The 25172-nt window shown below is 55.0% G+C and overlaps 2 protein-coding genes across 4 annotated transcripts in view; both read left to right on the forward strand.

Annotated features, from left to right (window-relative positions):
- Positions 1-19174, forward strand: part of Llgl2 (LLGL scribble cell polarity complex component 2) — a 33883-nt gene extending 14709 nt beyond the window's left edge. The window contains exons 3-26 of one of the 3 annotated variants that reach the window (XM_021212083.2): positions 4928-5025; positions 6073-6154; positions 6407-6522; positions 6946-7104; positions 10088-10250; positions 10347-10479; positions 10762-10816; positions 11357-11511; positions 12696-12913; positions 12991-13058; positions 13188-13341; positions 13429-13533; positions 13824-14116; positions 14205-14355; positions 15322-15478; positions 16318-16434; positions 16556-16722; positions 17120-17384; positions 17597-17759; positions 17966-17994; positions 18226-18273; positions 18480-18522; positions 18608-18669; positions 18865-19174. In XM_021212083.2, the coding sequence (XP_021067742.1) occupies positions 4928-5025; positions 6073-6154; positions 6407-6522; positions 6946-7104; positions 10088-10250; positions 10347-10479; positions 10762-10816; positions 11357-11511; positions 12696-12913; positions 12991-13058; positions 13188-13341; positions 13429-13533; positions 13824-14116; positions 14205-14355; positions 15322-15478; positions 16318-16434; positions 16556-16722; positions 17120-17384; positions 17597-17759; positions 17966-17994; positions 18226-18273; positions 18480-18522; positions 18608-18669; positions 18865-18872 (3009 nt within the window). In that variant the 3' untranslated portion in view covers positions 18873-19174. Of the gene's footprint in view, positions 1-4927; positions 5026-6072; positions 6155-6406; positions 6523-6945; positions 7105-10087; positions 10251-10346; positions 10480-10761; positions 10817-11356; positions 11512-12695; positions 12914-12990; positions 13059-13187; positions 13342-13428; positions 13534-13823; positions 14117-14204; positions 14356-15321; positions 15479-16317; positions 16435-16555; positions 16723-17119; positions 17385-17596; positions 17760-17965; positions 17995-18225; positions 18274-18476; positions 18523-18607; positions 18670-18864 lie in introns of all 3 variants that reach the window. The other 2 variants (XM_029546416.1, XM_029546418.1) reach the window with 2 other exon arrangements.
- Positions 19175-21660: 2486 nt separating this feature from the next.
- Positions 21661-25172, forward strand: part of Myo15b (myosin XVB) — a 35774-nt gene continuing 32262 nt past the window's right edge. The window contains 3 exon segments of the mRNA XM_021212749.1: positions 21661-23705; positions 24619-24682; positions 24910-25019. Coding sequence (XP_021068408.1) covers positions 21661-23705; positions 24619-24682; positions 24910-25019 — 2219 coding nt within the window.

Genomic DNA, 25172 nt, shown 5'->3' on the forward strand with positions numbered 1-25172 from the left:
ACCCTAATGGAGGCTGGCGTAACGAACAAGGTTCATTGCTTTATTTATTTCAGTTTGTTTCCTATATGTATGCATGTTTTGCCTCCATGTATGTATGGGCACCACATGCGTGGCTGGCGCCTCCAGAGATCAGAAGAGGGCAGCTCCTGGAACTGGAGTTAGGGATGGTTGTGTCCCATCGTGTGGGTGCTGGAACTGTTTCTGCACCCTCTGCAACAGTAGCTTTTAACTGCTGAGCCATCTCTCCAGCCCCACGTTTAATCGCTTCTTATGGGCAGCATCGAGTAGCACAGTTTGCCCTCCATTCAGCTCTTTCTCTCAAGGACTCACACATGGCTATTGTCCCCACTGCACAGGTAAGGAAACTGAGGTCTCCAGTGGTTGGCAGCTTAAGTATATCCCCGAGGGCATCTCCCAGGGATGGTTAATCAAGGTCTTGTCCCTTGTGCTTACTGGCTGGGAGGCCTGAAGGTGCTGACATCACCACTCGGAGCTCAGTGTCTTTACCTGCTCTCTACCACTTGTAACCTCTTACCACACTTACCTCCAACCCAGTCAGGCAGCTTAGGTCTGTATAGGCCCACTGAAGACTAGCTAAGGGAACAGGGACTACCTCAGGGGCTGGACTTCCTAGGCATAGTGAAACCCTGCTCCTTGGACATTGCTTGGGGCCTGCTGGCCCCTCTGGTGAAACCCAGGCACCCACCAATAGCCACACCCGGGTGTGAGCAGACCTGGGCTGCTGTGGAACCACCACCCCAAAACCCTCCCCACCACCACGCCCCCCAAATAAATGGCATGTTCCTGACCAACTGGGCCTGCCCAGCTCAGGCCACATCATTTTGTTGTGGCTTTTGCCTACATGGGTACCAGTGTCAGATGACAACCACACAGAGAGGCCAAGTTGCTTGGGCCAGGAATCTGAGCTTACCACACCCAGTATCTGGCAGAGCCACCGTAGGCAGGTGGATATGCTCCTCCTCCCTCCTCCCTCCTCCCAAGGCCCTAAGCAGCTTCTGGGAGCTCTCTTCTCAGCCCCTGACAGACACTACAGGTCCCCCAAAGCTTGGGCTTGGAGGACAGTCCTCCCCAGCTGAGTATAGGGTGAAGGGCAATACCCCTTACCCGCCCCCCCACCCCCATCTCTCACAATGTGACAGGGACTTGGGCTAATGTTACAGTCTGGCGGCTTCTGTTCATCTTTGCTCTCCTCTCTCCGTCAAAAGAACCCATTGTTCTCCTCTCCCTTGGCAGAGGTCACCTGAGCCCAGGTAGCAGGATAGGACAGGACAGGACAGGGGCTGAGGAGACGAAGGGAGAGCTGCCAAGCGCTGGCCCACCTTCTTGTTTTATCCAGACCTAGAGTTCTCTGGGGTCTGGGAATCCTATGCTTGGGGTATCCCTGAGGCTCTACCTGTTGCCCAGTGCTCTGGATTACAGGGGGGCTCTTGCTCGTACCCTGTGGGCCGCTCCTTTGAGAAAGGCCACCTCACCCTTCCAGGGACCTAACTAAGCTGGGGAATTACCAGCATGTGGAACTTACACTCTGGGGACTCCGAAGCTTGAAAGCTTACAAGAGTCTTAGCTGTTGTGGAAGGGACACCAGTGTGGGCAGGGCACTAGGTGCAGGGTCGTTGGGATCGACCTCCTTCCCTCCCCTGCTTTCCCCAGGACACACCCAGGCTTCCTACTTCCTCCTCGTTTCCTCCCTGGGTTCTAAACCACATCCTTCCTCCCTGTCCCAGCAGGGGCCACTGAGCCTTCCGTGTGCCCTACCCACAGGGTCACAGGGTCACAGGGTCTCAGGGCTCAGGCCTGGCTTGGCCTCCTCTGAGGAGTCAGCTCACGTGGGCCCTGTCCAGGGAAAGTCCTGGGGAACCTATGTCCCTTATTACGCTTTGAGGGGGCCTTGGTCCCTCAGTGTTGTCAGCTGGACAAGATGTCCCGGGGGCGGGGGCACACTGCAGAATACTGAAGATCCTAGCAGCCAGTCAGCCTGGGGACAGTTCTCACCCTGGGGTGAGCAATCAGAACACACACACTGTATTCCCAAGATGCCCCGTGTTCAGTCCAAGGACACATTGCTCAGGGCATCCTGGATGTCATTCTGGTGAGGCCTAGTGAGCCTGACTGGGTGCCTGTTCTCAGCTGGCCTTTGGAAGGACAGGGAGGAGTGGTCACAGTGTCTGCCGGACTCTGAAGGAAGTAGGAGACGGGGGATGCCCAACCTTTGCAGCAGGAAGGATTCAAGCAGGATTGTTGAGCTGCCTAAGAGCTGACGGGGCAGTGCGTGGCCTCAGATAAGAAGTCAGGATATTCTAGGGTAGTATGTTGGCCCAGTAAGATTATAATAGGAGACTGGGATGTGTACACCTTTAATCCCAGCACCCAGGAGACAGAGGCAGGGGGATCTCTGTGAGTTTGAGGCCAGCTCAGTCTACAGAGTGAGTTCCAGGACAACCAGAGAAACTCTGTCTTGAAAGACAAACAAATAAACCAAGAATATAATAGGAGCCATGTATATAACTTAAATTTTCTAGCATTAAATAATCAGATTTAATTTAGATAAGAATTCTGTTTAATATACTCAAGATATTATCTTTACATGTAGGCAGTACAACTATTAGTAAGTTGTTTTGACTTCCATGTGTATGTTTGGGGAAGGATTTTTTTTTTTATGTATATGAGTGTTTTTATTTTGTGTTTGTGTATGAGTGCCTCCATGTATATTTACCATATGCATGCACTGCCCACAGAGGCCAGAAGAGGGCACTGGGTCCCCCGGGACTGGACTCAGAGACAGGGGTGAGCCACCATGTGGGTGCTGGAATTGAACACAGATCCTCTGCAAGAGCATAGGGTCTGTAATGGCCTAGCCATCACTCCAGCCCCTAATTTGTTTTGTTTTGTTGATACTAAGTCTCTAAATTCTGATATTTTTTTTTTACACTTTATAACAGTCTCAGTTGTAAAATAAACTCTTTGAAAAGCTCTGTTTTAAGAGTTTGAGGTTGCAGCTGTAAGGTGAGACCCGAGCTTGGCCTCACCTTCAGGTTGTTTTAGTAAAGACATTTCCCTGTGGCAGAACCCAATGTACTTTCTTCCTTTTCCTGTTTTGTTGTTGTTGTTTTGTAGTTGTTTGGTTTTTGAGGCATCCTGTAGCCCAGGCTGGCCTGGAATTTACTGTATAACCAAGGCTGCCCTTGAACTCCTAACTCTCATGCCTTCACTCCCCCTGAGTGCTGGGATTACAGGCATGAACTGCTGTGCACAGTTTGAATATCCATTCACACGTTTAAATTGGCTGAAATAAGAGAAATTTTAAATATTGTCTCCTTGATGTAGTAGCTGCCACACTACAAATGAGCCTTGCCACACGTGACTGCTGTCCTGGGCTGCTGAAGGTGTGGGGCGTCCTACTGGGCCTTCCCCTCGCGAGGGTTTATCCCCCACACCACCCCCAGTCCTCCAGATTCTACATTCCAAAGGCTTAGGCCAGAGCTGCCACTGCTGGTGGTATTGGGGAAATGCTAAGTTCAGAGCTTGGAGCTCTCTCCGGGTCTCTCTCTGACTTCTCTCCAGGCTTCAGCAACCTGGGATCAGCCAAGGTCTCTCAGGGCCCCAGGAGAGCTTGTCCCACACAACCTGTGTGAGTTCTCTGCTTTCCTTTTTCTGGAAATGTTTGCATTCCAGACACTCAGCTATCTACCCAGGCCCTGCATTTTTCACATAGCTGAACAGGGACCAGGCCTGGCTGGGGCCCTCCGCCTGGGGTCCTGCATTCCTGGCCGGCCATCCAGGTATGGCCGTTTGCAAGGCCGACTATGTTCCTGCCCTGTCTACCCACCCTGTCGGCCCCAGGGACCCCCTCAAGGAGGCGTTAGTTAGAGCCTTCCTCCCTGCCCTGGCCTCCTCCCGGGAGCCACTTGGCTGGACTCTGGGGAGGTGCGGCCTTTGAGTTTGCTCCTGCTGTCGCCAGGGCTTATCTCTGTGCTGTTGGCGGTCTGATAGGGCTGCTGGTAACACTGACCGGAGTCTGGGCACCGCCTCCCACTCCTCTTCGGCACACTGCGGATTTAGCTCAGTCACTTACAAGGCAGCTGCTGCCATTGGGCCCTGCTTCAGCCTACTGCAGCAGTCACTGCCCCTGGGGTAGGTAGCTGTGAGGAAGCAGAAGCCGGAGGGATGCTTTAGCATGGGCCGGAGGGATGCTTTAGCATGGGTCGTTGGCAGCTGCACCTCCAGTCTGTAGCCCCTCACACACCCGTGGTGAAAACGGCCCAGAGCTGCAGGCAGGGACAGAAATCCAGACCTGACCACCAGGGTGGCTGACAGTGAACCCTGGGAGGAAGGCAGTGACCCCTCTGGAATGGTCTCCAGCCATTTTCAGCTCCTTGTAAAGCCTTTAGCCATTGGTGATTGCACGCAGATAACCTGGAAAGCTATACATGTCCGTGAACACACGTGGGAGTGTTTGTGCGATGTGATCCAGTCAGAGCTCTGTATTTTTTCAAAAACTGTGTACGCTATGCACACCCCTTTAATCCCAGCACTAGGGAGGCAGTGGCAGGTGGATCTCTAGCCAGCCTGATAGCCCTACTTAGTGAGTTCCAGGGTCCCTGTCTCCCCACCTCTTCAAAATTATATATGTGTATAACTATATATATATATATATATATATATATATGGTTATATAGTTGTATAGTGTGTGTGCTCTCATGTAGGTATTTGTGTAGCGGTCAGAGGATAACTAGAGATCTGGACTACAGACATAAATGAGTCCTGTTTTAACTCTAAGCTGAGGAGGTGCAGAGCTCAGAGCCCCCTTTCCCTGATTAAGCTGTGACTTCACAGCCCAGCCCCATCCCTGCGGGATCATGAGGATTCGAAAGACCTATAGGCCCAGCCCGCATACTTCTCATTGCAGACGGTGGAGCATGGCTTCCCACACCAGCCCAGCGCCCTTGGCTATAGCCCTTCGCTACGCATCCTGGCCATCGGAACCCGCTCTGGAGCTGTCAAGCTGTATCCTTTCCAGTGGCCGTTGCCATGGGGCGAGGCCAAGGTGATCTCGGGGACACGGGGTAGGTGAGATCCGGAGAGGGCCTGTCTTACCCTGTTTCCTCTTGGGCGCTTGGTCCAAGAGCAGGGCGAGATCTTGGCATGGCCAGCTATGTGTCCTTAGAGCACAGAGTGGGTTTCTCTTCTCTTCTCTGGCTACTCACGTCCCCCCTTGACTTGTAGCTGGAGACTTCAGGACTTGAAGGACGTTGTATAGTCTTTTGTCCACAGCAGGGGATGACAGGGATACAGATGGTTTCAGCAGGGAGGCCTCGCCCTGGGACAACTCCTGCGGCTGGGACAAGCTGGGCCCTGAGTCCTGGACAACGCCTGGCGTTCCTGATGTCTAACCTACATCCGCTGCTAAGGGGCCTAGAGAAGTTGGGAGATAGGGCCACCTTGGGTAGCTGAGCTGGGATCTCCTCCCACAAAGTCCTCCCCCTAGGCTCTGCTGTTCTGACCCAGCATATGTGACAGCCCAGGTGGGCGGGGCTGGTGTATGCACAGGAGGCCGAGGCCAGAGCCTTGTTATTATAGTTCAACCTTACCCCAGCGGTTAATCATTGCCAGCCAGGATCACATCCTGGTTGCCAATTGCTGTTGCCAACACTCAGGGCAAGGCCGCTGGGGGTGCCCCCCTACCGTGCCCCATGTTCTCATAGGTGCCACCAGGTGACAGGTGGTAGGCCTGTTGTTACAGATCAAGTTGCAGAGGTGGTGTGGAGGGAGGGGGGACAGCCTGGCAGTTTCAAGGATAGGGGATAGGTGATTGCCCCCCCCCCCCCAAGCTGTACTCGCACACACCTTTCCTGCTGGGCAACTCTTACCAGGGTCAGAGCACTGACTGAGTGCACCCGGCCATGACCACTGCTATCCACCCCCACCCTGTGCCCCTGGACGTGGGTGCACAGTTGCTTGTCTAGGTGGATCCCTCGCTCCCCAGGCCACAGACCACCGCTAGGGTTGGGGAGGATTGCTGTCCAGCTTCTGAGGTTTTCCTGAGCCTTCCAGATATGGCGCCCCCGGGGTAGAGTTCATGGGGCTTCACAAGGAGAACAACGCAGTCCTGCAGATCCACTTCCTGCCTGGTCAGGTGAGCAGCGCGGGGAGTGGCTCCCTGCCACCTTCTTAACCTCCCATCTTCTGGAAGGGATGTGGGGGTGGACTCCTTCCCATGTCCACCTAGAGGCTCACAGGCCACCCTGAGAACCACAGAGAGCCTTTTGTCCTGGGGCTCCTTGAAAAAGCCACCATAGGCTGGGCTGCCTGGGGAATTAGAGGCCCTGAAGAACAAATGCTGCTCTCTTTAGCTAGCAAGCTCCTGTCCCCATTCTCTCCATTCTAGTGTCAGCTGGTCACTCTACTGGATGACAACAGCCTGCACCTGTGGAGCCTGAAAGTCAAGGGTGGGGTGTCAGAGCTGCAGGAAGAAGAGAGCTTCACGTTGCGTGGCCCCCCAGGGTAAGGGCATAGTGGTCCCCTTTCCTTTCTGGGCACTCCTTACCTTATTCTCCCTCAGTGCTAGGGTGGGCTCAGCTCTTGGGTCCTGTTGAACCCTTGGCAGTGCCTAACTCAGTGTTCAGGCTACCATCATCGCATGTTCTGGGGCTCCTTTAGACAGTGATGGGCTGTGCCCTTCCCATACCCACGTCTTCCTGTGCATGACAGCGCCAACCCTTTTCCTTGCCTCCCAGTTCATGTTCCCTGCTGCCTATAAAACAGTTATGTCATAGCTTGAGTGAGATGCTCTGAAGCCAGCCAAGACCCTCAGGGGCCTGGCTTCCCTAGAATCGGCTTTCCCCCGGGGCTGGTAAAGCCATTGCATCCCTGGGGTCTCCCCTTCCTGGACAGCAGATATCTCATCATTAGCTGTCCCTATCGCAGGGCTGCCCCCAGTGCCACACAGATCACTGAGATCCTACCTCATTCTTCCGGAGAACTGCTCTACCTGGGCACCGAGAGCGGCAATGTGTTTGTGGTGCAGCTCCCGGGGTTCCGCACACTGCACGACAGGACCATCTGTTCAGACGAGGTGCTGCAATGGTGAGCTACCCAGTGCCTTGAGTGTGGGCCACGGCCTTCTCCTGGGCCCTAGTAAGGGCTATTTGCCATGTCTAGCCTGGGAAGTCTAAGTAAAACCGTCTACCTTCTACCTGTTCTCCAGTTGCGTCTCAGTCAACCCCACATCTATTAATACCATAGCCCTAAAGTGATTTTTGTCAACTCATTTAAAGTGAGAGAAGTGGCTAGTTGTGGTGGTACACGCCTTTAATACCAGCACTCAAGAGGCAGGGGTAGATAGATCTCTGTTCGAGGCCAGCCTGGTCTACAGAGCGAGTTCCAGGACAGCCAGGGCTACACAGAGAAACCCTGTCTCAAACCAAAACAGAAAATGGGCTGAGCCATGACTCAGGGGTTAAGAGTACTAGATGATCTTTCAGAGGACCCAGGTTCCATCTCCACATAGACTGGCTTCTAGGGCAATAGAATTGGACATAGGCTTGTCAGGCCACTGCGACAGTGGTGCTGTACACTTCAGGGGCAGGTGGCCAGTGGGCTAGGACTCAGCCCTGGACCAGGCTCTCCTAGTTTTCACATGGGGATGAAGCAGGGCCCCTCTGTCCAGCCGCAGCACTGCTGGCTTGGGGGGATTCCTGTGTGTGTTGGGGGGGTGTCCTTCTGACTACAGCCCCTGTTCCATTCCCACTTGACAGGGTAGGGCAGGACTCGGCTAGGGCAGCACACCAGAGGTCAGAGCAAAGCAGGGTGTAGGGAGACAGGCAAGATGACTGGTGTGGAAAAGCCTGCTCTAAGGCTACAGACAGGACATTAGGAGGACCAGCTCCGGCACAAGTGGCCCTGTGAAGGCCCAGCCTTGACCCTCACCTCTTACCCCTCGCCCCGTGGTGGCTGGCTGAGGCTAGTGGGGAGGGACTAGAGTACCTGAGAACTCCTTCTGGCAGTCTAATTCTCTCTTCACCTTTTACTCTGACACCTGCTGATTTTTGTGTGGGAGACTTTGAAACAGGGTCTCACATAAGCCAGGATAGCCCCAAACAGGCTATGTATCTAAGGCTGGTATCTAGAGTTTTCTAGCTCCACTTCCCGAGTGCTAGTGTTGTAGCTGCAAGCCATGGTTTTTACCCCATTACATGGTGCATAGGTTTTTCAGTTTTCCTTCCTTTTAAGTCTGGCGACATTGCATTTAGCAAGGCCTCATCCAGGGAGGTAAATACTGCAAGACAGGAACAGAAGTTCTTTATCATTGCTGTAGGGTGTTTTCACCCCCGCTCTCTGTGCACACACACACACACGTGTGTGTGTGTGTGTGTGTGTGTGTGTGTTAGTATGTGCTGGGAATCAAGTCCAAGGCCTCAGGAATGCTAGGAAGGCACTCTGCTGTTGAGCCACACCCCACCCATGCTGTTGCATAGTGGCCTAAGATTGGAAACCATCTAATTGCCCGACAGTTTTCCTTTCTCATGATATTGTTTGTGTTCATTGAGGAGGCCAGGCCTGGTGCTGCACACCTGTAATCCCAGCAGGGGAGAAAGCAGAGGCTGGAGTCACTCAGGAGAGGGAACGGAGGCCGGAGCTCGCTTAGGAGCACAGATACCGATGTTGCAACAGCGTGGATAAGATCAGCACAGAGGGTTTGCACAAGGGCTCCCTAGGCCTCACTGGCCGGCCAGCCTGACTGAACCAGTGAATTCCAGGTTCAACAAGAGATCTTAGAGATAGGAAGACAATGTCAAAGTCTGGCCTTCGCAAGGGCATCCTCTCCACACACAAGTATACATACATGACCACACACGCACTCATAACACACACAACAGCAGCAAAAAACAGCTATCAAGACGGCTCAGCACACAGTTTAGTACTGGCCACTCAAACCCCACAACTTGTATATGATCCCCAGGACCCAGATGAAAGGAATCAAGAAATTACTTCAAAAGATTGTCTTCCAACCACACCCGTGCCATATTCACAGGCATACATCATGCACACCGACATAGTAAATAAAGTAAAATTTTAAAAACTGAACAAGGGGCTGGAAAGGTGACTCAGAGCAATGTCTGTTCTTTCGGAGGACCCAGATTCAGTTCCAAGCACCCACATGGCAGCTCAGAATCATCCATCTCTAGTTCCAGGGGAATCTGCTGCCCTCTTCTGGCATCTCTGGGCACTACACACACATGCTATGCTCATACACATAAAATAATTACATCTAATAAAATAATTACATACACAAAATAATTACATCTAAAGTAAAATTTTTAAAAATTATTTAAAACAAGCACATTTCATTGTTCAGCAACTTAAATTCCTGTAAATGTTACTTGCTTTCATTTAAAATGTCCTCTGGGCTAGGCAGATGACTCCGTAGTTAAGTACTTGCTAATTCAGTTCCCGGCACCCACATCAGGTGGCTCACAGCCATCTTAGCTCCAGCTCCCAGGGGGTCTGCTGCCTCTACTGGAACCAGCACTCATGTGCACATGCCTACACAAGGGCACACACATGTATACGTGATTAAAAACAATAAAATTATCCTTTTAGGGGAGTGAGTTGAGACAGGGTCGCTCTATACAATTCTGACTGTCTCAGACCTTGCTAAATAGACCAGGCTGGCCCTGGACTCACAGAGATCCACCTGCCTCTGCCTCCCCGTGCTGGAATCAAAGACGTGTACTACCACACTCAGCTACTTTCAATTTATCTGTAAAGATTGGAGTCTCATGTGGCCCAGATTAGCCTCAAACTAAGGGTACAACTGCATTTGATTTTGAGCACCTGATCTTTCTACCTCCTAAGTTTGAGGATTATAGTGTCTATCATCACACCTGGCACCTGAGTTTGTGTGTGCGTGTACGTGCATGCACGTGTTTGTATGTGTGTGTTAATATATAAATACCATGTCTTGTTCTACACGACTCTCACTATGATATGGCCAGCCCCACCATCTGCCCAGGCTGGCATGTGAGGTACCCACTGTTGCATGGGCTCATGGCACTCCCTTGCCTAGGTTGCCAGAGGAGGCTCGCCACCGGCGAGTGTTTGAGATGGTGGAGGCTCTGCAGGAGCACCCTCGAGACCCCAACCAAATCCTCATTGGCTACAGCCGAGGCCTCATCGTCATCTGGGACCTTCGGGGCAGCCGAGTGCTCAGTCATTTCCTCAGCAGCCAGGTGGGTGCTGACTGGAAGGGCCGCTCTCCCAGGCCCATGTGCAGACTGCATTCCTGATCGATCCCAGCCTCTCATCTCTTCCTCCTTCCTCCAAAGCAACTGGAGAATGCCAGCTGGCAGCGGGATGGCTGCCTGATTGTCACCTGCCACTCTGACGGCAGCCACTGCCAGTGGCCCGTGTCCAGTGACACCCAGAACCCAGAACCTCTGCGCAGCTCTATACCTTATGGTGAGTGCTTCTGTGTAGAGGGTCTAATCTTGTCTTCTGCCTGAGACGCACCTGCAGGCTTTCCTGGTCTCGGGTGTGGGCTGCCTCACTCATAGAAGCAGAATCTGGGCCCAGAGAGGTTCAGGGCTTGGTCCAAAGCCACACAGCTGGTTTTCTGGTACCCGCTCTGCCTCAGGAAACTGTGCAGAGAAGTCCTCCCCATTACAGGTTGACTTGTGGTAATTTGGAATAAGGGATCTAGACCTTGTGTAAGACCTGCTCAAGGTGACACTTTCCTTTTAGGTCCCTTTCCTTGCAAAGCTATAATGAAAATCTTCTGGCTTACCACCAGGCAAGGGTAAGTGCGGGTGCTTTATCCCTCCTGCTTTGTGTAGCCTTCCTGGGAACATCCCAGGCTCCTGCAGGGAGACAGTGCCCACTGAGGACATGAGGAACTTGGTCCCGGGTTGGGGTGGATTCATTATTTGTTAGATCTCTCAGTAGACGGTTTCTGCAACCCCCCCCCCCTTCCTTCAACCTTCCCAGAGAGGTGCTGTCAGCTGGAGTTCCTGACTCTTGTGGCCCGGTGTGGGGACAGTTTAGGAGGCCACTGCACAAGAGCAGGGTCGGCTGCAGAAGCCCAAGGCTCCTGGCCCGGATGTCCCTTGTCACCTCTGCAGTTGGGAAGAAATGGGAGTCTGCTCTGCCTTTCTAGTCATTCTGGAAACTGGCCTCGCTCAGGCTGTGGGATCCCTCAGCCTCCAGACCCTGGCACAAAGGCTGGGTGGGGCTTTGCCCTGTATGCTCCATCAGGTCGCGGATGCCAAACCCGCTTTGTTTGTACAAACCCCTGGAGTTGTACAGGAGCCCCCAGCCCACCTTTCTCCTGTGCCTACAGGTTGCCCTTCACCATCTTCCAGGGCGGTATGCCACGGGCCAGTTATGGGGACCGCCACTGCATCTCAGTGGTCCACAACGGCCAGCAGACGGCCTTCGACTTTACCTCCCGGGTCATCGACTTCACTGTTCTCGCAGAGGCTGACCCTGCGGCTGGTAGGAGAGCGTTGGAAGTTTGGGTGCTGGGCAGATGCAAAAATGAAGGCCGCTGTGTAGATGTCCCCAAACCTGCCACCTTTACGGGTCCCTTGGCCTTATTATCCTTCTTTGTGACCCTTCTTCTGCCTCTCTCTGCCATTCTCCCAGGTGGAGATCCAGTCTGGAAGGCCATCTTTCCAGGCCACACCTCTTGCCTGTCCCAACCCCTCTTTAAGGGATTTGGCCCAACTCGGGCACATCTGTGTTGCTGTATTTATGCCAGTCCAGCTTGGGGAGAGAGTCCTGGCTTAGATGTGGTTGATGCTTGGGGGGGGGGGGGCGTGTAGCAAGTGGTCATATGGGACCAGCCCTGGGTCATCCTCATAAGTGAGAGAACAGATAAGACCAGCAAGGGTTGGCAGTTGGCATAGGCCTGGGGAGACCTGGGAACTGTCCAGGAAGGGGAACCATGAGCCGAGGTCCTGGGGTGGGGGCTGCCTCCTCCAGATGCTCCAGTCTGAGTCTTCTTTCTGAGCTTCCCATTCCCGGGGAGACCCTAGACCCTTCTTTCTCACCCTCACTGTAGCTGTCTTCAGACACACCAGATGGCATCAGATTCCTTTACAGGTGGCCATGAGCCACCATGTGGGTGCTGCGAATTGAACTCGGGACCTCTGGAAGAGCAGTCAGTGCTCTTAACCTCTGAGCCCTCTCTCCAGCCCCTCCTCCCCTCTTCTTGCTCCGCCTACCTAGAGCTACCTCCTCTCGTCTCTTCCTTGATAATCAGTTCACAGGCAGAGGCCGCTCTGTGGGGTCACGGGCACACTCTAACTCGCTGCCTCACCTTGCTTTGGGCCTATGGGGCAAACTGAGGCGCTGCGTGGTAGAGAAAACACTTACCCCCCCCTCCCTTAACATCAGGGCGTCAGTCAAGGCCAAACATTAAGAAGCGTTTCCCAGCGGCTTGTAGCTGCTCCTGTCCCTGGCTGAGCTCCTGGCCTCTTGTCAGGCTCTGAGGGGCACCAGTGTCTGCAGCAGCCTCGTAGCGAGGCCTTGGGCGTGGCTCTTCAGCTTACTGCTTTTATTTGGCACACGGCAAGCCGTGCAGATTGATGGCTCCGGCTCCCAGCCTGGAGCTTTGTCTAGAGGCCAGATGGGACTGGATGCCTCTTCATCACCCTGGCCGTTTGCCTGTTCTCCAGCCTTTGATGACCCCTACGCCCTGGTGGTGCTAGCCGAGGAGGAACTGGTGGTAATTGACCTGCGGACACCCGGCTGGCCACCAGTCCAGCTGCCCTACCTGGCTTCCTTGCACTGTTCGGCCATCACCTGCTCCCACCACGTCTCCAACATCCCCCTGAAGCTATGGGAACGCATCATCGCAGCGGGCAGCCGCCAGAACTCGCACTTCTCTACCATGGTAGGGCCAGCCCTCGCCCTCAGCCCATTCCTGCCTTGGGCCCAGGCTCTCTTGGACTTCCCGTTCTCTTCTTCTAGGAGTGGCCCATAGATGGTGGCACCAGCCTGGCCCCACCGCCACCTCAGAGGGACCTGCTGCTCACAGGGTAGGTGACTTTAGTGGCTACTTTCCCTGTTCCACGGGGGACATGGAAGGGGGCAGCAGAACCCTGGGTTATGCGTTTGAGACCCCAGACACCCTGGCTGACGTAGCCCTTACCAGACTCTGCCCACAGGCACGAGGACGGCACGGTGCGGTTCTGGGATGCCTCGGGTGTATGCTTACGACTGCTGTACAAACTGAGCACTGTGAGGGTGTTCCTCACAGACACAGACGTCAGCGAAAACCTCAGTGCCCAGGGTGAGGACGAGTGGCCCCCACTCCGCAAGGTGAGGCCAGGAGCCTGGGAGCCAGGGGTGCAGGGACCCAAGCTAGGATGCGCTGTGGCCACTCACAGGCACCCCGTCCCTTGGCAGGTGGGTTCCTTTGATCCCTACAGCGATGATCCTCGGCTGGGCATCCAGAAGATTTTCCTCTGTAAATACAGCGGCTACCTGGCTGTGGCAGGCACGGCAGGGCAGGTAGCAGGCTGGGCAGGGTGGGGTTGAGGGCAGAGTGGTTGGGTGGCTTTGTGGGGAGTGGGGGACAGGAACCCCTGCCCAAGGGCATCGTCAGGAGTACACCTGCTGCTTTTCCTAGCAGATAGAGGGTGCTAGATTAGAGTGACCCCAGAGTGACAACTTTTCTGCCTCCAGAAATGAGAATTTGGACTGGAGTCAGACATAGGCCTTGGGCTTGGGCCTGGCTCCTGAGTCCTTTGCTGGGCAGGGCTGTCTCGCCTCTGCTGAGCTATCTGCCACCCCCACCTCAGGTGCTGGTGCTGGAGTTGAATGACGAGGCTGCCGAGCATGCTGTGGAGCAGGTGGAGGCTGACCTGCTGCAGGACCAGGAAGGTTACCGCTGGAAGGGGCACGAGCGCCTCGCCGCCCGCCCCGGGCCCGTGTGCTTTGAGGCGGGGTTTCAGCCCTTTGTCCTGGTACAGTGCCAGCCCCCAGCTGTAGTCACCTCCTTGGCTCTGCACTCCGAGTGGCGGCTTGTGGCCTTTGGCACCAGCCATGGTTTCGGCCTCTTTGATCACCAGCAGCGGCGGCAGGTCTTTGTCAAGTGAGCAGGACATCCATCCGGGGCTTGGGACTGGGACCTTGTGGCCCTGTAGCATTGGCGGCCTGACACGACTTCCCACTTCCTCAAGGTGCACACTTCACCCCAGTGACCAGCTGGCCTTGGAGGGCCCTCTGTCCCGAGTAAAGTCCCTCAAGAAGTCTCTGCGTCAGTCATTCCGTCGGATGCGCCGCAGCAGAGTGTCCAGTCATAAACGGCGGCCTGGTGGCCCCACAGGCGAGGTGAGTCCCCAGGCTCAGAGCAGCCATCTACAGGACCATACAGCTCTCCCTCCTTGGGCTGTAAGTTTGGGATCTGAATCCAGATCAAGTAGGTTCACCACCCACTTACCAAGTGGCCTTTCATATGACACGCTGCCTCGGTGGCTCAGCTTCGTACGTCCAGAAAGCCATAGACGTGATACCAACATTAGAGGCAAGTCCCAAGCAAATATGCACAATTGCTGTCTTAGTCAGGGTTACTGTTGCTGAGATGGAACACTGTGCCCAAAAACAAATGTGGAAGAGAGGTATTTTTTCTGGTTTACACAGCTCCCTACCACACAAATAAATAAATACAAAAAATAATAACCCACAGAATTGGAGAAAGTCTGGTGTCTTAGTCAAGGTTTCTATTGCTGTGATGACCACCATGACCAGAGCAACTCAGGGAGGAAAGGGTTAAGTTGGCTCACACTTCCACATAATCAAAGGTCAAGACAGGAATTCAAACAGGTCAGGAGCTGATGCAGAGGCCATGGAGGGTGCTGCTTACTGGCCTGCTCCTCATGGCTTGCTCTCTTATAGAACCCAGGATCGCGCACCCAGGGGATGGCACCACCCACAATGGGCTGGGCCCTCCCATATCAAACACTGATTAAGAAAATTCTCTATGGGCTTACCTACAGATCAGTCTTATGGAGGCATTTTCTCAACTGGGGTCCCCTCCTCTCAGATGACTCTCACCTGTGTCAAGGTGACATAAAATTAGCCAGCACAATCGTCTTATTATTTTTCTGTCCCTTTCCCTCCATGAAATGCTGGGAGGTCAGGCAAGTTCTCCTCGGGGATCTCTTACTTGCACAGAGTCCTCTTGGATCCAAGCAGTCAGATTGGCATGGTTATGGCTAGCCCTTAGCATTGATCGAGTGAGTATTCTGAGGAGCAGAGGTGAGAGCCCCCCCTCAGGCCCAGCCCAACTTCCTGCAGGTGCAGGCTCACGCTGTGAACACCAAGGCGGAGCGGACAGGCCTGCAGAACATGGAGTTGGCACCCGTGCAGCGGAAGATTGAGGCCCGCTCCGCCGAGGACTCCTTCACCGGCTTTGTCCGGACCCTCTATTTCGCTGATACCTATCTGAGGGACAGTGAGTAGCCAGACTGAGGTCGGGGGTGTAAGACACATCCCCGGTGGGAGACACCCATAGCGCGAGGCCACAGAGAGATGGGCTCTCTGCCATGAGTAAGTGGGTGGGTACTTCCGGTGGGAAATCACACGGGCAGAGCTGCTGCCCGGGACCCTCAGAGCAGTACTCATCCCGTTGTAAAGATAGAAGCCAGAGCCAACACCTGCCTTTTCCCTTCCTCTGGGCCTTGCCAGCCTGGCTGCCTGGCTTGATAGCCTTGTTCCACTGAGTGTTACAAGTATGGACTTAGACACAGCACCTAACCTATCTGGACTTAGACACAGCACCTAACCTTTCTGGCCTTGGCTTCATGTGCCACCCAGACAGCATGTGGAAGCATTAAGCCCCTGCCTGGTTCTTCCCTGCTGGCTGTGAGCGGTGTCTGCTGTGTCCCTGCAAGAGCAGAGCTGTCCTGAGTTTAGGATCACCTGAGTGGGGAGCCTTGTGAGAGTGTGGGATCTCTTTCCCAGGAGGCTGGCGAGACCCACGGCACGTCTATTTTAGAGGAGGGAATTGAATCTTAGAAAAGCTTGCCAGGCAGTAGTGGTGCACACCTTTAATCCCAGCACTTGGGAGGCAAAGGCAGGCGGATTTCTGAGTTTGAGGCCAGCCTGGTCTACAGAGCAAGTTCCAGGACAGCCAGTGCTACACAGAGAAACCCTATCTCAAGAAAAAAAAAAAAAGCTTGCCAACTTGACTTTAGAGATTCGGCAGCAAGGCTGGGTGGAAGCCCGGGTTGCCGGCCCCACTCAACCCCCAGGGCCGGGGGCTAGATTCCCAAACCTTTCCTCTTTTGGCAGGCTCCCGCCACTGTCCCTCCCTGTGGGCTGGCACCAATGGAGGCACTGTCTACGCCTTTTCCCTGCGCGTGCCTCCTGCAGAAAGAAGAATGGATGAACCTGTCCGGGCAGAGCAGGGTAAATGGTGGATGGGAAAACCCAGAGGGCCCGATCTTGAGCTAGGGAGTGTGGTGTCACCAAGCTACCCATCATAGCCCTGTCCCCAACCTGCCTCTTTCCCAATCTGCCTCTTTTGTAGCCAAGGAGATCCAGCTAATGCATCGTGCGCCTGTGGTGGGAATCCTGGTGCTTGACGGACACAATGTACCCCTTCCTGAGCCCCTGGAAGTTGCCCATGACCTGTCGAAGAGCCCAGACATGCAAGGGAGTCACCAATTGCTTGTGGTGTCGGAGGAGCAATTCAAGGTGCCGTGTGACAGGGTGCCCTGGATGTCCCTAAGACACCAGCAGTGTTCAGCCCCTAGATGGACACAAATAAGGATAGCTGGGGTTGCACTGGAGCAAGGGCCACAGGGTCACAGGAAATAAGGAAGGGATCTTGTATGTGTCAGAGGTCAGAGCTGAGAACACTTGAGGCAGGACCCGAGTCTGCAGGGTACAGAATGCCCAGACTGGGTGACAGTGATCTTGCATCCTCCTGACCCAAGAGCTGCGTCTGAGAGCTGTGGGGCACTAAGACCCAGATACGCTTGCTGCATAGCATGAGGTGTCTGCTAGAGGACAAGGCTCCAGTGGTAGTAACGGGTAGGAAGACCACAGTCTGGTTATGTGCGACTCATGTCTGGCTGCCCTATGTGCCCAGGTATTCACACTGCCCAAGGTGAGCGCCAAACTGAAGCTGAAGCTGACGGCCCTGGAGGGCTCACGGGTGCGGAGAGTCGGCGTCGCCCACTTTGGCAGCTACAGGGCTGAGGACTACGGGGAGCACCACCTGGCAGTGCTCACCAACTTGGGTGACATCCAGGTGGTCTCAATGCCCCTGCTCAAGCCCCAGGTGCGGTATAGCTGCATCCGCCGGGAGGACGTCAGCGGCATAGCCTCCTGTGTCTTCACCAAATATGGCCAAGGTGTGTAGGCACGACCTGGGGCCTCCGTGAGGCTGGGGTAGGGGGCAAGGGTCTCTCAGGCACTGCCAGGGATGGAGAGCCAAGAGCATCTCAGATGTGGAGCTCTGTCGGGCAGGCTCTGTCCCCATCCCCCTGGGAGGGAGGCCCTGTCTCAGCCACAGGGCCCTGGAGCCTTGGCTGGTTTTCCTCAGGGCTCTTCTGCCTCTCCTCAGGTTTCTATCTGATATCACCTTCGGAGTTCGAGCGCTTTTCTCTCTCCACCAAGTGGCTGGTTGAGCCCCGGTGTTTGGTGGATTCAACCAAAGCCAAGAAGCACAACCGGCCCAGCAATGGCAATGGCACAGGCCCCAAAATGGCATTCTCGGGCCAAGTCAGGTGAGGGCAAAGGCTCAGAGGCCTTTCACAGCTTGGCCCCTTCTGAGGCATCTGCTAACTGGCCAAGATGAACTCCTTCCCATGCCACTGCCAGTCCAGACCTCCACCCCTGTCGCTCAGACCAATCAAACAGGTCGGCCTCACCCATTCCTCACAGATTTTCAGAACCTAGTGGTCCCTAACCCTCATTGTTTGCCCCTCCACAGGAACTCAAGGAGCCAAAGTGATGGAGATGGTAAGACAGGCCTCTCAGGCTGCTGTGTGGGGTACACCTGGGGTACCTGCTGGCTAGCCTGGGGTAAGAGAAGAGGGGCCGAGGGTGAGTGAAGCAAGATAGTCTGGGAGCAGGAGTGGACAGTGTCCTATAGCTGGGGTTCCGGCTTCCGGCGCTCCCTCCCTTAACCCCTGTAATGAGAGGGCTGGGCAGTAGGCCAGGACAGGCCCACCTGACCACCCTGCCTTCCAGAGAAGAAGCCGGGCCCCGTGATGGAGCACGCACTGCTCAGTGACGCCTGTGAGTCAGGATGGGGGTTGGTGAGGCTCACAGGGGGGAGGGAGGAACATGTCTTGGGGTACAGAGCAAAGCTTGGAAAGCCAGAGGAAGCCAGGAATGCTGTTTGCGGGCCAGGGACAAGCCTGTCAGGGATCCCACTGGTAAAGGAGAAGGAAGGTGTCTGGCCCTGCCTCCAAAGGTCTCACTAGGTCTCTCCTACCCAGCAGGGGTCCTAAAGGAAATCCAGAGCACGCTGGAGGGGGACCGGGGGTAAGTCACTACAGCACTGGGAAAATGTGGGGACATGGAGGATGAGGCCACCATGGATGGTGACTCCCTGTCTCTGCCACCTCAGGAGCTATGGCAGTTGGCATCCTCACCGCGTGGCTGTGGGTTGCAGGCTCAGCAATGGAGGAGGTAAGGCTGTGGGCACTCCAGAGGAGGGGAGGGTCTGCTGCCAGGGAGGGATGGGAAGATGGCCCCTAAAAGAACTGCTACCCCTCCAGGGCCCTGTGAGCCCCGGAGATCACCCCCAGTGGCATTGGGTGGATAACGGAGGCACCTTCCCTGCCCAGGATGATCCTGACCTACTGTCTGTGTGTCCTTCCACAGCAGAGTGAATGGGACAGCACCCAGGCTGTGGATGATCACACACTACTGAGGGCCTTGCCAGCCCGAGCCGGGCCAGGGGCTGCCAGTGCCCTGGCCACCTTCCTGTTGCTGCTCCTGGTCTCAGGAGAGGGGAGCTCCCACCGGGGCCACCCCTCCTGGGCCCTGTCTGTCTGTCTGTCCTGACCCTTTTACCAATGTTGCACAGTTTTTATTTCCATCCCCTTTTGTAGTGGGCTGGGTTTTAAATTATAAATTTTAACCACCTCAAGTAAAACTGAGTTTTTAATAAACACCTTGTTTTGTCTTCACTGGAACAGCCTGAGGAACTGCGCTTTTCAGTGGTTCTGGTTCATCTCCAGCCTGAGAGATAGAGATAGCAATAGAGATAGAGAGAGGGGGAGAGAGGGAGAGAGAGGGAGGGGGGAGGAGAGAGGTGTTCAGAGAACTCCCTCTTAAAGTATTTGAATCACCAAGTGTGACTAACTTTCCAGGAGTAGGGGTGGCTGTACAGTGTCTATCTGTCCCTCCTCCTAAGGTTCCAGGAACAAACTGAGACCTTATCTGCCCGAGTTCACTCTGGGGGAACGAGTGGGTTTCTTGGATTTCCTAATAGAACACAGGTGAGGGGTAACCTCCCTCAAAAGGCCACCCCTGAAAAGCCTTTATGAGAACTTCTCTGTAGTAATACAGACACACGTGGCCTGGTGGGGACCCTTCCCCCAGGCCCTGTGCAAGCAATTAAGGCATAGTTGGTAGCAGGAAAAACTGCCTACTTGGGTGAGGATCTCATGCCCCCCAGTTTAGCTCTGTCCTAGGACTCACTCTGCAGACCAGCCTGCTGGAACTCAGAGATCCACTTGACTCTGCCTCTGAGTGCTGAGGAGAGACAGAGAGACAGACAGACAGACAGACGGACAGACAGACAGAGAGTCAGACAGACAGACCCATCAGAAGTAGCTTGATAGCACAGGCCTTTAGTCCCAGCACTCACTTGGGAGGCGGTTTAGGCCAGCCTGGTCTACATCGTGAGTTCCAGAACAGCCGGTGCTATGTAGAGAGACCCTGTCTCAAAAAATAAAAATAAAAATAAATGTAAATAAATATCCACCAAAGGGCCTACAAGTTAGCTCAGTGGCACTTGCCACCAAGCCTGACCACTTGGGTTCAATCCCCAGGCCACACAGGTTGGAAGGAGAGAACTCCTGCAAGCTGTCTGCCGTCTGATCACATTCAAGGACTATGGTATGAGTGTACAAAGTGTGCAGTGCATACACACATGTGAGCAGGTGCATGCAGGCATGCGAGCGTGCGCGTGTGTGCGCGCACACACACACACACATACACACACACACACAAATAAGTACAACTAAAAATCCAATAACCAGCACTCGGGAGGCAGAGGCAGGCAGATCTCTGAGTTCAAGGTTAGCTTGGTCTACACAGAGAGTTTCAGGACAGCCAAGGCTACAAAAGTCTGTACTGAAATTAATGAGTTAATTAATTAACCAATTAGGGCTGGAGAGGTGGCTCACAACCATCTGTAATGGGATGATGCCCTCTTCTGGTGTGCTCAAAGACAGTGTACTCATATACATGAAATAAATCTTTAATATGGTTTTTCGAGACAGGGTTTCTCTGTATAGCTCTGGCTGTCCTGGAACTCACTTGGTAGACCAGGCTAGCCTCGAACTCAGAAATCCGCCTGCCTCTGCCTCCCGAGTGCTGGGATTAAAGGCCTGCGCCACCAGGCCCGGCTCTGGGCAAGCCATTGAATGAAACAGCATTGCACGATGTTCTCAGTGGGTGGCAGTATTGTAGCCAATGAGGTTTATCGAAGATGTGATTATTGCTAATTGGAAAAAGCAGTTGGGGGCATGGGACTGCAGAGATGGCTCAGAGGTTAAGAGCACTGTCTTTTCCTCCAGAGGTCCTGAGTTCCTAGCAACCACATGGTGGCTCATGACCATCTGTAAGAGAATCCAGTGCTCTCTCTTCTGGTGTGTCTGAAGACAGCTACAGTGTACTCATACATAAAATAAATAAATATATCTTTAAAGAAGAGAAAAGGCAGTGGGGAGGGCTAGGCATGTAACTCAGTTAGCAGAAGACTTGGCTGGAATCCACAGGGTCCTCCTCAGCCTAGGGGGAAAAAGGTCCATGAAGGTCTCCTGACCACTAATGCTAAGTAGCCTTTGGGGCTGGAGAGCCGGCAGAGCAGTGCTGGAGAACACTGGTAGCTCCTCTAGGGGACTGGGATTTGATTCCTGACCCCCACAAGTCTAGTTTCGATCCAAAAGGGTGCACAGTTCAAAGTATATACTCCTATCATGTCCACTTTTTAGTAAGTTGTATTTCACAACGGAAAAGAACGCCCAAGTGTCACCTGCCCAGTCCCATAGCCACAATCTCTTGTCTCCCGGAGAAGCCAACTTCATTCGCCCCTCTTGGCAAGCTGGTAGTGAGGCTGAAGTAGAGCCTGTCCTTGTCACTCTGGCCTAGTGCCAGGCTGACATGCCTGGCAAGGAGTCATGGTGTCGTCGCCCTGTCCACAGCCTTTGTCCACAGCCTCAGCGTCTCCTCTTTCCTCTGCTTCCACTCCATTGTTGGCCAACCAGGTCAGGACCCGCTGCCTCCTGCATTATTGATGCTGCTGCCCAGGAGGGGAGACTCCAGGAGGGGGGACAGATTGAGCCCATAACCCTGTAGGAGCAGAGAGCATCGAGCAACCGAGACCTCAGGGCACCCGTGGGCAGTCAGATCAGAAGGCAAAAGGATCAAGACATCGGGAAGGCAGTCATGGGCGGAAGTAAGGGCAAAGCGCCCCAGCGCCGGGCTCGACCTGGGAGACCAGCCTCAGCCGAGCGGGAGTCTGGGTCCGCCAGCGCCGACTGCGCCCCTAGCCGGGACCGCAGGCCTGCCCGCAGCAAAGCCCGCAAGAACAAGCCCGCTACGGAGCATGAGGCCACCGGAGGCAAGGGGACCGCTGGAGGCCAGAGGAAGTTCACTGGAGTGGAGAACCACCGCTGCAGAAGTGCAGAAACGGAAACATCACAGGAGACCCAGGAGAGGCGGGGCAGCAGCTCGCAGCGTCTGGGACACGGACCCACGGAGAGTCGTGAGTCCGGGGACAGTTGTGGGGAGCACACGGAGGAACAGAGAATCCCCGGGGAAGAAGAGCGGACAGGCAAGCGCGGCCGCCGCAGGAGAGGAAAAGATCGGGGACCTTCGACTCCGCGAGGTCATGGAGAGACTCCTGGCAGGGATGGGGACACGTCGGGCGGGGATGGAGGTAGCTCGTGTCTGGACAGTGAAGCCCGCGAGGCCCAGGACAGCAGCAGCCAGGGCGGGGGAGCCCCGGAGCGGCCACCCAAAATGGAGCCTTCGGATACCAGCTCAGAAGACGCTCCAATCAGAGGACCCAGTTCAACTCTGGTGCAGGGCAAATGCCCTGGCAACAACCATCCAGGTAGCGAAGGACACGTCTTAGAGCTCCAGAGCAAGGAAGGGTCGTCGGGGACAGGGCCTCAGAGAGCAAGTGACGATTCCCGGACAGATACAGACTCGAGCCTCGGGTGGGCTGGGCACAGACATCTCCCACAGAAGATCCCAGGAACCTCAAGTGGCATCCCTGAGTCCCGGGAGATAGATCTGGGCAGGGAAGCAGCAGCCTCCAGCGTCCCTAGAGTCTCTCAGTGTCCCCAGGACTCTAGCGCGATCGTAGACACCGGTGATGTCGGGGCGCAGCCAGAGGCTGAGCTGCTGGGCACCGAGCCTGACACAGCGGGGGCTCCCGGGACTCAGCGCCTCCAGGTCGGAGAGGTGAGGAGAAAGGCGCAAGTGGTTGCGGGAGAGAGCGACGAGGGAGCCAGAGAGCGATCGAGTGCAAGGGACCCAGGACCCCGGGACCGGACGCCACTGGCCGCGCTCGTGGTGCTGCGCAGGCTGCGCCCGAGGCCCCCAGCCGGCGCGTCCCCCCAGTTCGCCGGTGGCATCCGCGTGGGTCTCAAGGCGCGACTGCAGCGCGTGGCGCGAGCCCTGGACTTCCTGCGATGGCTGCGACTGCGGGTAGAGCGACGTCGGACGGAGGCGCGGGCCACGAGCCCGCGGGAGTGCGAGGAGCGCGGCCGCGAGAGGGCGCTCGAGGCGCGAGGCAGGGCGCCCGGGGCCCGGCGCTGGTTGGCCTTACGCCTGGCCTGTCGCCTGGTGGGGCTTCGGGGAACGCCGCGAGCTCTCCCTGGCGGTGGTCCGAGGCCTCCGCAGGCTCTGAGTAGCTCCGTCTGTAATGATGCATCAGCCATCGAGGATCCAGCTCCAGATCCCAAATTCGCAGTGGTCTTTCCCCGGATCCATAATGCGGGGAAGGAGTCGGGCAGCAGCAGTTCAGGAGCATCCGCGGACGTCCTCACTGCTGGAGCTGCAGAGGATAGGGAGGAGCAAGAAGCTGATGGAGAAGGGATGATCAGGTCCTATCAGGTTCCCTCCTTTTCCCCGTCTGCCCCCAATGGGACCCCACTGGATGAGGACCGGAGCGAAGCAGAGCCAGAGACCTTGGAAGCTAAGACTGGGGTGCACTGGGCACAGGACTCTAATCCCAGCGAAGACCCTGAGCTTGGCGCTGATACTCTGCTGCCTCAGCTCACCCTGGAGACTCGCCTGCGGCAGAATAGCCCCTGCAGGTCACAAAGGGAGCGGTGGGAGCCTGAGGATGACACTGAGGCAGCGCTGGAAAGGGACCTGGAGTTGAGCCTCCAGAGGAACCTAGAGATGCCACCCTTTCTGGGTGCTAAGACCGGGAGTCTCCCAGAGGGTTTGGAAGATATTGAGGACCTCGCCAGGCTGCGGTGAGGGGCACAATGCCAAATCTGCTGCCCTTGGTTCATAGTTTCTCATACTTAATCCCGCCCTCAGACCTTTCAAAATAGTATGCACCCTTACTGAATCAACAGAGGATTTTTGTCTCAGAGAAAGACAGATTTGGGGTGCAAGGTGCCTTCCAAATCTGCAGCCCCGTTCCTTAACTATCGATTGAACCCGAGGTCTCCTGCATGTTGGTCTTAATCTATATAATCTCATATATATATATATATATATATATATATATATATATATATAGAGAGAGAGAGAGAGAGAGAGAGAGAGAGAGAGAGAGAGACTGAGAGATCTGTCTGCCTCTCCCTCTGCCTCGACTCTCTCTCTCTCTCTCTCTCTCTCTCTCTCTCGACATGTAGAGGTCAGAGGACCACTTGCAGAAGTCTACCTGCCCACCCTGCCACCCTGTGGTTTCTGGGCTCACACTGGTTGTCACAGGCTTTGCAGGGAGTGCTTGTACCTTCCTAGGCATCTTGCTCCCTGCCCCAAGCCTATTTTTACCTTTTGTTTGTTTGTTTTTTGTTGTTGTTGTTTTCAAGATAGGGTTTCTCTGTGTAGCCCTGGCTGTCCTGGAACTCACTTTGTAGACCAGGCTGGCCTCGAACTCAGAAATCTGCCTGCCTCTGCCTCCTAAGTGCTGGGATTAAAGGCATGTGCCACCACGCCCGGCTCTGTTTTTACCTTTTAACTTGTTGAAGAATCTTACCAGGTTTCCCAGGCAGGAGTTGAACATGTGGTATACTTGTCTCAGCCTCCCCAGTCATTGGAATTACAGGCGTCCCCCCAGGGGATGGGGCGGGGGGGGACTGCAGAGCCCTTCTGGAAGTGGCACAGCTTGCCTCAGGCTGCCCAGTCACTTCACCCTCTGCCCTGCTGCCCCTACAGGCTGGTGTGTGACAGCTCTGTGCTGCTGTGCCTCAAGAAGAGGTTCCACCTGGGCCGTATCTATGTAAGGGGGACCACAGGGAAGGGGGTATAGGCTAGATCCCCTTTCCTCTGTGGGCAGGGAGCCCCTTGGCATCTCTGAGGCCTCTCTTCATCCTTAGACTGGGTGTAAAACCAGCTCTTCCTGGGTCCCCACAAGATATGCATAGTAGGCTAGTTTGGGGTATATCAGAACATCCTGTTTATACTCTCCCACCCCCTTCTCATGAGAGCCTCTGCTTTCTTTACCAGACTTTCGGGGGGCCCCTCCTACTTGCTCTGAATCCCCACCAGTTCCTGCCTCTTTTCTCATCAGAAGTCCTGACCAGCTACCATCCCAGGAAGGCCCGGAACACCACACCGTATGTGACTTTGACCCTTTGGTCCTTTGACTCTGTGCTTAACCCCGTCTTACTGAGTGAGTGCCAGGGCCCGTGGGCACATCGCTTATTCCTAGGAGGCCCCAGACAGCCATCTCTGGCACCTTCTCATGCCTCTGCTCTCCTCCCCCTCTC

This window comes from Mus pahari, chromosome 14 (assembly GCF_900095145.1).
Source record: "Mus pahari chromosome 14, PAHARI_EIJ_v1.1, whole genome shotgun sequence".
In the NCBI taxonomy this organism is placed as follows: domain Eukaryota; kingdom Metazoa; phylum Chordata; class Mammalia; order Rodentia; family Muridae; genus Mus; species Mus pahari.